The sequence below is a fragment of the Dendrobium catenatum genome, unplaced genomic scaffold, assembly GCF_001605985.2.
Source record: "Dendrobium catenatum unplaced genomic scaffold, ASM160598v2 original_scaffold_76759, whole genome shotgun sequence".
NCBI classification, from domain to species: domain Eukaryota; kingdom Viridiplantae; phylum Streptophyta; class Magnoliopsida; order Asparagales; family Orchidaceae; genus Dendrobium; species Dendrobium catenatum.
This window is the reverse complement of record NW_021395205.1, coordinates 273,268-285,962: the sequence shown is the minus strand read 5'-3', so window position 1 is coordinate 285,962 and position 12,695 is coordinate 273,268. Positions and strand designations below refer to the sequence as shown.

General features: G+C 36.9%; 1 protein-coding gene across 1 annotated transcript; it reads right to left on the bottom strand.

Annotated features, from left to right (window-relative positions):
- Window positions 1-1,091: 1,091 nt before the first annotated feature.
- On the bottom strand, window positions 1,092-8,499 carry LOC110095691 (uncharacterized acetyltransferase At3g50280-like; the record flags this gene model as incomplete). The annotated part of the gene is made up of 3 exons (XM_020821330.2): window positions 1,092-1,640; window positions 3,125-3,912; window positions 8,472-8,499. Coding segments are annotated over 3 exons (1,365 nt in total), but the record flags the coding sequence as incomplete, so codon positions are not given.
- Window positions 8,500-12,695: the final 4,196 nt, after the last annotated feature.

Here is a 12,695-nt window from a genome sequence, read left to right as displayed (position 1 = left end):
TAAAAAATTGTTTTAAGAAACAGTAAAAACTCAGTGAGAGCATATTTATAATTAGACCCATCAGATTGAGGATTTCATCTGCTGCGAAGAAGCAATCAAGAATTGGTTAGAATTACAGTAGCAACGATTTATGATAAGAAATACTGTAAGTTGGTTAGATCAAGACTTACGCTGCTGTGAGCAGGAGCTCTCATTAATTCCCTTCTACTACGTGAAGCTATCAACTTTGTTGAGGTTTTCTGATGCCATTAATGTAGTTCTCCTTCATCATTCTTAAGGCTGTAAATAACATTTATATTGAGATAAAAAATGCAAAAATAATAAACAATGCCATAGAACCTTCGAAACCATAAGAGTGTTCAATCCAGTTAGTCAGGCATTCAATCAAAATCTTCTCAACTTATGAAGAAATGGTTCCTCCAGTATCTTTAGGTTCATGAAAAATCAAAAAAATATATATATATATTTCGGCACTAACCATTAATGGCAGAAGTATATAACAGATATTGAAGTTATCATCATCTTCACCCATGGCTGATCAGTCAAGAACTTGATTGAATGTTGCTTTAATTGTTGATCAATTACACTTCATCCTAATAAATTGATGAAGTTTCTTAATGGATGTTGGCATGATCCAAGTGGACTTTTTTACTATTGGAGTAGAATATGAGTTTCTAAAAGACTCAATGAGTGTATCTATTGCGATTAAAACAATAAAATTATTTTCTTCACGACAACTTCATAAACAACTTTATAAGAATCTATGCCCCGAGGCTAATACTTGCTTCATCTACTACTTAGGTTTTGTTTGGGATGAATTTTTTACTGCTTCTTAAAGCAATTTTTTAGTATAAAAATTTTAATTTTTATATTAAAAAACTACTTTAAAAAGTAGTAAGAAATCATTCTCAAACGAAGGCTTAATTAGCCACCTGATAACAATCATTTTCTATTAGCTATATCTATAAAGACTGTGAAAGACAGCATCAAATTTTAAAGATCATATTAATAAAAAAATTTATTAGACCATTCTCACATTTTTTTTTTTGGAATACACAGAAGCTTTTAAAATCTAAATCATTACTCATTAATTAATCAGCCACCAACCCCACAGCCTCCATAAACTCCTGGTCCTCAACCAAAACATTGAGCACCGCCGCCGGCAAGCAAACCTCCAAAGCCATACTCCCTTCCCCCTCCCTTCCTGGATAAACCGTCACCTTCCCGTCCACCTTATTCCCATTGCCGCTCCTCACCTCCGCCGGCGATCCCCATCCGAAGTCATTCCCAAACACATCAAACCTCGGCGAACTCCCCGTCACCAGATTCGTTCCGTTAAACTTCTTAGTCATCAAAACCGGTTTTTTCGCCCAATCTTCAAGCCATTTTATGGCATTTTCGTTGGTCGCTGACGCCACAACCTGGTTCAGCTGTAAAGCCGCCCAACCCAAACCGTTTGCCGCCAGTTCGCAGGCTAAAACCGTAGCTGGAAGTCCAAGCGCAGCGTTGCCCATATATGTTTTAGGAAGTGGCGGTGTAACGCGGTGGCGGTGGCCGGCGATCAGCACGTAGGTGGTCTCTACGTGTGGCTCTAGCCCTCGTGCGCGGGTGGCCGCGCGCCACATGTGGGCGAGCAATGCCTGCAGCAATGAAATGACAAGCATTTGTGACACGATATCCTACTAAATTCGTGAATAAATAAAAATTCTATACGCGTTTGCTTAAATGGCCCTATTTTGTGAAAAAATAATCAAAGCCCTTATTACAAATAAGAAGCTTATGGAGATGATCTTCAAAGTTTATTTCCATATGCAGAGCAAATTTCTATGGTGAAATCAAAACACTAATATTAGGCAGCTCATATTGCGAGTTTTGACTATCAACTAAGAGGTTTTGGTTCTAGTCTTGCCTATGTATTGTATGGGTGAGTTCATCATAATTAGCCTAAACATCCCCTAAAAAAATCTAGCAGCCGGGCTCGCTCAAGCATGCTTGTTTGAGGTATAAAATGTTCTCGCTCAAACCTGAGTAATTTGTTTTATTAATTTCTTGTTCAGCAGCTTCATAAGTTGAGAACTTTTCCTTTTCTTCGTAAGACCATACATTTGACGTCATTTAATTATAATTTTTTTTCTTAATATTCATTAATTTTTTTTTTTGCTTGAAAATCAACTTTAATAAGAGTACTCGTTTCAGATATCTTGGTTCTATTGTTCAGAGTGATGGTGAAATAGATGTGAATATTATCAGAAGAATTCAAGTTGGATGGTTGAAGAGGATGAATGCATCGGGCTTATTGTGCGATAGAAAAGTCCCCCTCAAACTTAAGAGAAAATTCTATAAGATGATAGTGAGACCTTCAATGTTTTATGGTGCCGAATGTTGGTCATTAAAAGAGAAGCATAACACTAAGTTAAGTGTTGAAGAGATGAGGATACTTGGGTGGATGAGTGACTTGACCATTAGAGATAGGATACAAAATGAGCATATACATGAAAATGTTGGAGTACCTCTAGTGGAAGATAAGATTAGAGAGAATCGTCTTAGATGGTTTGGTCACATTAAACGGAGTCCTTCCGATGACCCGATTAGAAAAGTTGAGGTATTAGATTCTACTTAGGTAAAGAAAATAAAGAAGTAGACCTAAAAAAGACTTATTTAAAAAATATTAGAAATGACATTTCTTTATTAGATTTAAATGATAATTTAATTTTTAATTGGACACAATGACGAAAAAAGATTCATGAAGCCGACCCCATGATTTTTAACTGGACACATAACCGCTTAACTTAGGAGGGCCCACTCATTTTTAGGAAGCAAGCAAGATTTTCACTATCCTACTTGTTAAAATTTAAAAATATTTGGTTTAAATTTTATAAATTAAATTTTAATAAAGATGAATAAAATTTGGAATTTATTTATCATGATAATTATTATAACTTAATAAATTATTTTTGTTTAATTTAAATTTTAAAATTTATGAGAAACTTTTAAATCTATTAAAATAGGAACTAACAAAATAATAAAATTTAAAGTCTGAACAAAATTTATTTGATAGAACATCAACTAAAAGAATATATAACGTATTCAACATGAAATAAAATAACTAATAAAACCTATGCACCTGCAGGGATGAGATTCTTGTAACTCCCATCTCCTGGTTCGCTTTAGCCTTGAGCTGCGCCACCGCCCGGCCTGAGAAGTGGAAGAAACACTCACTCGTCGGCGGAAGCGGATGCCGGTGAATAAACTCAGACTCGTCTCGGAATGGAAGCGCTATCGGAGGAGGAGTCGACGGAAGAAACCAGTGCTCAGCCACCGGCAGATCTACACCATCAGCATTGGCTCCAGCCGACCGCGTCAGCGCAGACCATGTATTAAAGAAATGCCAAAACGATGTGCCATCGGCCACAGTGTGATTAAGCGAGCAAGCAAGAAACATAGATCCATCGGCGAGGATATTCGCCTGCACGGCGAGCAAGGGAAAGGAATGCCCGTCGTGGTTTACTAAGCCGTCGAGCGGGAAGAGGGATCTAACGGCGGATGGAATGAAGAGTGAGGAGGAGAAGTCGGAGGCTGTGAGATGGGTAGCAGAGGCGTGGATGAACTCGGCGCCGGCGTCGTTGCAGTCGAGAAGGATGGAGAAAGTGGGGTGGTGAACGGTGCAGAGGCGACCGGCGAAGGGGTAGAATAGATCCAGAGTTTGGGAGAAGGAAGAGAGGAGGAGGGGGATGAGGAGAGTTTGGTCGGGAATTGATAAAGCTGGAAAAAGGAGGCCTTTTTGGATGTAGTCGACAGAGAGAAGGTTGAGATCCCACTGGTTCAGATGAATTTGACGGCGGCGGGATTCGACGGCGGTGGGTGGTGGAGATGGGCGGATTAGGTGGCGAGAGAGGATGCGGAGATCCTCTGCTTGAGATTCGGACATGACTGGTTTCTTTACTACTGAAGTTGTCGATCGGTGTAGATAAAAAAACCTTTTTTTAGTGATTTCCTGAACGAGATAAGATTATGCTGCACGATCTGTGATCCTGATTTTTGGTATTATACTATTAGATACGTTTAAACGTAGAAGATGTTAAGGAAAATTCAATTAATTAAACTAGCTTTTGAAATAGCGGTATTGCTACCTATTCTCTATGAGAAACGTACAATTTGAGAAATGCCAAAGAGCTTAATTTAAAACTCGATTAATATTTAAATATTTATATATCTAACATGTATATATATATATATCATTTTCGTATTGAAATCACATTAAAATATGTGAATTTCGCGACATTATAGAGAGAGAAAGTTTAACGTCATGATTTTCTACAAAGTTGGAGCTCATACGACATTTCAACCAAGAATTGTAAAAACTCTACATGCAACTCTTTTCGTCGTCGTGTGATGTTGGATTTGATTGTCCATAGTGTGTCAAGACTATGATCATTACGACAACTAGTCATTTGCTGCAATCCGTCATTCTTCCCAAGTTTATACTTTAATACCAACTGATGTCCTTATAAAAAAAGAAAATACAAACAAGGAGGATTTGCTAAAACAGCCATTCTATATTCATGTATTCTTTTTTTCCTTTTACAGAAATTCTATATACATTTTCTATATCCTTTGATATTTGTTCATATTGAATTTTTATATAGGGTGTAACAACCAAAAAGTAAAATAGTATTCTAATAATATAAAAAGGCACTAACGCAAGTGAAAAAGCTAGAGAAGAAGAGATAATGTTAAACTATCCCAGCACGCTAAAATGCTCCGCATCACCTACCATTTTATAAATATGAGGAAGAATGCTAACAATATTGTAATTTGATGGTATTAGTTGGGCGACGACAATTAGATGATTGTGATCATGTGTTGATAGTCAGGTGATAAAAGTCAAATGATGACAGTTGAACAATAAAGAATGAATTATGACGGTCAGACAACGACAAGACGATGATGATTGAGTGACGATAGTTTAGTGTCAACAATCAGGTGATATTGGTCAGACGATGGCATTAAAAAGACGAATGTGGTGGTCTGCATCAAGCTTCTGATAAAGTTTTTCAAATATCTAATCTCTCTCCAAATACAAATCTAGATCCTCCTCATTCACATCCCTTTAGTTTCAAAAAAAATTTTTTTTTTGAGATTTTACATATATATAATTAAATTCATATATATTTATATTATCTAACTGCTAAAATCAAGTTATTCTATGCGGAGATTGTACACAACATAGTCCGGAGATCAACCAGAATGCGCTACGTTAGCAGTACTGAGCCGTGATACCGATCAAAAGGTGACCTATAGTATTTTGGTTGGTCTCTAGAGACATCCGCACGAGATAATTAATCCTGAGTGAGAGAGAGAATGTAACAAATGAAGAAATATTGAAATAATAAGTCAACGTTATTAAAAACATATATCTAAATTCTTCTATAAAAAATACATAATTTTTTTATTAAAATATATTTTATTTGAAAAATCATATCATCTCTCCCAAATATTAGTCCACAACCTAACTTTTAAAATAAAAAAAAATATAAAGGTCCTATTCTAAAGGCAGAACCTTACTGGAATTTTTTAATTTCTTTTAAAGCTTTTATTTTCATTTAAGAACTCTTTGACTCGCCGACAGTGTAGGAAGGTATAGATATTGGAACAATTATTTGGTTCGGTGAACGTACGCTCCTCTACGTTCGGCCACCAACCTTTTAGCGCCACGTAGCACGAAGAAAAGTCGCCGACCCGACCAGCTATTTTTTGGGTTCTAGAGCGTGCGTTTTTTTAATTCCTTGACGAGCCGATCAACATTCCATCACCTTTTGGATATATTTTAAATATCTAGCAAATACCGAGTTGTACCTAGTTTTTTCTAGCAATACCGAGTAAATACCTAGCAATACCGAGCAAATCCCCTAGCAATACCGAGCAAATCCTGGAGCAAATACCGAGTTTTTTCTCAGCAATACCGAGCAAATACCTTAGCAATACCGAGCAAATCCTTAGCAATACCGAGCAAATCCTGAGCAAATTCTGAGTTTGTACCGAATTTTTTCTAGCAAATACCGAGCAAATACCGAGCAAATCCGTAGCAATACCGAGCAAATCCGGAGCAATACCGAGTTGTAGAAAAACTCGTACAACTTCGGTATTTGTATATTTTTGGGGTTCACAGAGCGGTATTTCTCAATTTTTGCAAAGCAATACCGAAGCAATACGAGCAATACAGAAAATCGCGAACATAGCATTCCCGGGTTCCGCTCCGGGTCAAAGTCGTCGGGCCCGCGCGGTAAAGAGTAAAAGCACGTGGCGACATGTTGATTGGCGGCCGAACGTACCTCTACGTCAGGTCAGAGGACGAATAATTGTTCATAGATATTGAAAAAGAACTATGCTTGTGATTTAAAGGGTAAAGCGGTATGATGAGGAGACACGGGACACGGGAGATGACACGATATGACTGGAAATATGAAACCATATTACTATCGAAAATTATATAATATAAATATGTATGGGATATCTTAAAGTATATATATATATATATATATATATATATATATATATATATAATATATATATATATATATGTATATATATAGTATATAGTACTAATAATATATATATATATATATATATGATATACTATATATAGATATATATGAATTAGTAGAATTGATACGTCCTAAAAAAATTATCTTGATCGGGCATGAATCTCGATGCAAAATCAAATTGGAAACTTTCAAAATTAAATTCGGGATCACCTGAACTCTAATTTCAGCAAACTTATAGTCAAAATGAGCGTCTTAGAAACATGAACCCAACAACATCAAATTCGACTCAATCCGAGCCCAAATGAGTCCAAATTAAGGACCCGAAGCGTTGTTGGAAGCTTCGTACCACAGTTTGAGTTACCAAACGATTTCCAAACATGACGAGCTTATAATCGAATCGAGCGGCACGATGAGACAAATCCAATGAGCTCAAGATCGCTAAATTCTGAAATTATTAAGACCTCCAAATATTTGACGAATGGTACACGATCAAGGGATTCAATTTCGACGTCCATCCAACCACTCCACATTTACCCCTGATCTTTTGTCTATTTAAGAGTCATGTCACTCCATAAAATCTATAAATAGACCCCTCATTTCTCTTGAAAGAGAAGGGAAGCAAGAAGAGAAGAAGAGAAGAGAAGAAAGAAGCTCCTCCTCGACCACCGCCGGACCACCACTTGAGGACCTCATCTCTGTCGGACCACCTCCTGACACCATTGTTCCGCCGGACCACCACTTGAGGCCCTCACCTCCGTCGGACCACTGCCTGACGTCGTTGCTCCGCCGGATCACCACTTAAGGCTCTGTGCTCCAGCAGGCCACCACTTGAGGCCCAAACTCCCACCGGACCACCACCTGAGACCCGTACTCCCACTGGACAACCACTTGAGGCCCGAACTTAGCTAGACCACCACTTGAGGCCCTCGCCTTCCTCGACCACCGCCGGACTTCCGTCGGACCACCACTTGAGGCCCTCATCTCCGCCAGACCACCGCCTGACGTCATTGCTCTACCGGACAACCACTTGAAGCCCTCATCTCCACCGAACCACTGCCTGACGTCGTTGCTCCGCCGGACCACCACTTAAGGCCCTGTGCTCCACCAGGCCACCACCTGAGGCCTGGACTCCGCTGAACCACCACTTGAGGCCTTATGCTCCACTAAAACATCACTTGAGATCCGAACTTCTACCGGACCACTACATGAGACCCTGTGCTCCACCAGAACATCACCTGAGGCCCGGACTTTCGCCTGACCACTACTTGAGGCCTTGAGCTCCACCAAGCCACCACTTGATGCCCAGAGTTCTCCCAGAATACTGTCGACCTCCATCACCAGACAACGAACTTTCTGACCCTGATCTCCTGCCAACTACGGTTTTTCTGACCTCCATCACTTACTATGGTCCATCCGACTTCTATCTCCAGACAACGGTTTTTCCGGTCTCCATCCTACCGACTATGGTCGTGCCGACTAAACAAACATGTCTATAATGTATCTCCCACCATGTAATGCGCTATATATGATGTACATTTGTATCATCAAGCCAAGGCCTTCTCCCAAGGAAGGGCCTCATTTGTAATCGACAAAAATACTAGTGTATTCATTCAAACTGGTCTAGTCCCCGTGGTTTTTCCCACTTTTAAGGGGTTTCCACGTAAAAACTCTGGTGTCTCTTATGAACCATACACCCTCTCTCTTATCTAATTGTGTACTGGATCTTTGTGCAATGCTAAGACGTTAAACTATATATTTCTCTATTGCCGCGAATACTCCAGGACGCAAATAACCTTTAAAGAGTACGCCGGGAATTGGTGATTTAAAAAGTTTTTCAAAAATCTTTTTACTTTAAAACCAAAATTATATTTTAATGGAGAAGCATTTTAATAAACAAAATCACAATTTATAATAACAAAGCAAAACAAATACTAATATTTTTGTGTTTTCGATTTTGTAGAAAAAGCAAATAACAATTTTTTTAGTTCTTTTATCTTTCTTTTTTTGTTCTTTTTAAAACAAATTACAATTCCAATTGACCACAATTATAATCAAACTCAACTGAGATTACAATACACACACACAGAGGAAAGTAAAACTGCATAAAGTAAATGCAAAAAAAGAACACAAATTAATTTTTATAATGGTTCGGTCAACTTTATCTACGTCCACTCTCCGAAGTTCCTCTCTTCAGGTATTGTACTAATCAATAGTTGCTCTCCTTCAGCCCACGACTATGCATAGAAGCCCGTACATACTCTTTGCTTGAAGAATCTCTCCTTTCACGTCTTCGGTCTGGCAAAGACATCGAAGTCTCTTTCACCTCCTTGGTGTGGAGTAGCAGCTAAATTCCCTTTCATCTCCTCAGTGTGGTGGAGTAGCAAAAATCCTTTTCACTTTCTCGATATGGCAGAGTAGCCGAATCCCTTTTACCTCCTTGGTGTGACAGAGCAACCGAAATTTCTTTCACCTCCTCGGTGCGACGGAGCAGTTTAAATCTCTTTCACCTCATCTATAAGGTGGAGTAGTTGAAATCCCTTTCACCTCCTCGATACAGTAAATTAACTGTTTGCCTTTGACATCAAAGGCTTCTTCACATTGCTTCCCTTAAGATAAACACTGACACACGCAGAGGAACTCAGGTGTAAGTTAGTCGGAGCGACTGTGTGAAAACTCCTCTCACAGCATATTTTGCTTGAAATCTTCATCGAATTGATGCTCCGATGCATCAATTTCAGACGTGGTTTAAACGAGTTTTGAGCGGGTTTACTCCACGTGGAAAATAAACTAAATGCTGGAGTTCCAAATACATTAGAATTTTGTTAAATTAAACACCTAAAAATTTGAAACTCATGCATTTACTTTACTGTACACCTTTAAGTATTCAAACCAAATGGACCATAAATAACTCTCATTTTTAACTTCTAGAGTGAACTTTAATTGAATTTTTCATCAATTATAAGAGTAAGATTATTGTGGATCATATTTGAGGAATCACATAACTAATTTTGATATTTAAATAACAAGGACTAAAATGACCCATGACAACATGTCTAATGATCATTTTGACCTTCTCTCTTAACAAAATTATCTCGATCTCACTTAAACGTAATATCAATTAATATTTAACATTTATTACATATACAAAATTCTAAGGTCTAATTGTAAAAAATGATTTATCTATTGGATCAAATGTGTTCTTAGATGATATATGATCTTACTAGCAAGCCATCTTCAAATACAGAAACTTGAGTTTTTACAATGTGAATGAAAAAAGAAGAAAAAATAAGAAAAATATCCAGTGGCCTAAAAAAGACAGAAAACCATAAATATGCATAAGTAAATTTGTATACTCTAAGAGATTCAAAATTTATCTCTTTACTCATTATTTATAGGGATCCAATAGCTACAAAGAAAGCTACATAAAAAGGTAAAGGTGCATAAGTATTTATTGTATGTTGTGGATCGTATATGACATGTGCCTTAGCCTCATAGGTGCTTGATGACTCTTCCACTTAGGCTCAGTCCTCGATCAATGAGCGGGCTGGTAGTTATATTGAAGTGCACTGATGAGTATATATATGTAATTTGATTTCTTAAGAAAAAAACGAGTTACTAAATTTGAAGGGCAAATTCAAAGAATTGAACCCTTGACTTCTTGAGATGCTCATTCCTTGTATTTATGTTGAAGTGTTGATGGTGGCATGCCAATTTTGGCAAGTGCGAGTTGCCTTAAGGGCTATCTCTTGTCGAAGAGAGAGTCCTTTGAGAGTCCAAAAAGATTTTGTACAAGTTCCATGATGCCCCATCTTGGAATCCTTCTTTGATTTGTTCAACTTCAATGAATCAAGTTCTCTGATTAGCAAATGCTCTTGGTGGGGTGAGGTGATAGTCTTGATAGACGTATAATCACTAGAACTTGTTAGGTTTGAGTCCTAATCGAATATATAAGGCCCTTGTAAATAACATGTATGGACATGCATGTACAAGTATACATTATCATTATAAAATCGTTTTATGAAAAGAAGCAAAAAGATTTGTAATCAAACATAATTCAAATATCTATTTGAAAATTTTGTTACAAATTGACTCTTAAGGATTGCTTTAGGGAGGATGCAACTTTTTAAAAAGGTAGGTGAAGAGTTATTATCAGAATATATATATATATATATATATAATATATATATATATATATATTATTGTGGTATCTTAATTTTAAAAAAAAAAATATTAGCAAACAACTTTTATTGGCAATTACCACACTCTAATAGATTTCATTATAAAATACATTTCCTTGACCAATAATATTTACTTAGTAGTTAGGCAAATGTTTGTCAATCAACAATGAAAGGATGCGACAATGAGATAGTCAAGGTATGAACAATTATTACAATCCTCCGACCCATGCAGAGGAACATCCGGTTTTAGAAAAACTCGGTACACCTCGGTTAGGCGTGTTTTGTTTAAAACCGGATGTACCTCTGCATTCTTACACCGGACGAAATAAAAGTTTCCAAGGTGATTTGGGCGTGGCGCAGCTTTATAATATAAAAATGATAATAAGATTGTTATATGAAAATTAATTTCTTTGAAGGTTAATGTAAAGTAGGGGTCAAAATAGGTTCACAAATCGGGTTCGTTGAGTTGGGTTGGGTGAACCCGAATTGACCTAGATCTAAACGGGTTGACCCTTACCTGACCTATTTTTGGAAACGGGTAAAAAAATCCAACACGGATCCAACGTGCTGGGTTAGGGTTGACCCGCACCGACTCGCAAACCCGGGTGAGCTTCGAACTTTTGCCTTGTAAACTAAGAGCTTTGGAAGGAGCTTTGAAGGCAAGCTTGCGAGTTGCGACCTGGCTATGGGGGGAAGGATGGACAAGTTGCCGTGGGTTGCCTCGGGCTTGGCAGAAGCGGAAGCTGGAGGCCTAGATGGCGGACTGACTCGAACAAGTTGTGGCGGGTCCTAGGACGTACAATGCAACAACTAGGCAACCCAAAGCCTAAGACGAGGATGGTTCGCGATCCTGATTGCGAAAGCCGAGCTACCCGAACCGCTCAACTGCAGAAGCTAGGTCACTCGCCTAGGGTTTCTAAACGAGACAACAGGCTCAGTTTCATTTGTCGGGTCAACCCAAACCCGACTCGATTTATGAAATCATTGACTTCGCCAACCCGAACCCGCCCGTATATGAAACATGTTGACCCGCACACCAGAATTTTTTGGTTAGGCCCTGGTTGGGTTTCACGTCATGTAAAATATTGACACCTCTAAATGTAAGCATTATAAAAATATTTTCTCTTAATTAAAAAAATGATATTAATAGATTTAATTAACAATAATTTTTATTATCAAAACATTTTTAAACAATGGTAAAATAATAAGATAACAAATATTTTAATATTTAGTGATTACAAAAAAATTTATATCCGCAATTTAGCCAAATTATCATGTATTGCTTAAAATAAAATTCTAAAAGTTTAGTTGAACTAAATTAATATTTTAGACATCAAAATACATTTTTTTAGTAGACAAAAATCGCTGTGTTCTTAAAACCACATAGTGAAAAATCTCAATAAATATTCAAAAACATTCATAATCTCAATGTCTATAACATATAAAAAGTTACGAGGTGAAAGTTTTATCAATACAAAATTATTCTCATTTTTTAATAACAAAAATAATAATTAATAAAAAATAAACAAAAATATAAAATTATTAAAAATAAAAAATATGGAATATTTCTTACAGCGAGGACGTGCAAATCTTCCAATGGTCGACAAACGAAAATGGCTCTATGGCTTCTAAATTGAACTTTTATTTTCTCTCTCCTGACATTTCTCCTGATTCTCTTAATTCCCCTTCTATTATCCAATTTAGGGAAATGAGAATAAACGCTAAGTAATGAATAAGATATTATATAATAAAGTAGAATAATAATAATATTGTAAAAAATATATAGTTTAATATATAAAAAATCATATAAAATCATATTATATCTTCAAATCCAAAATTCTAACAATTTAGAAAAATATCCATAAATAGACATCTTTATTTAAAAAATTCTGATGAAATCATTTTAAAACGGGCACCCGACGAGTCCTAAAAATCCTTATTTGTATCAATCGATATCAATTTCGAATGATTT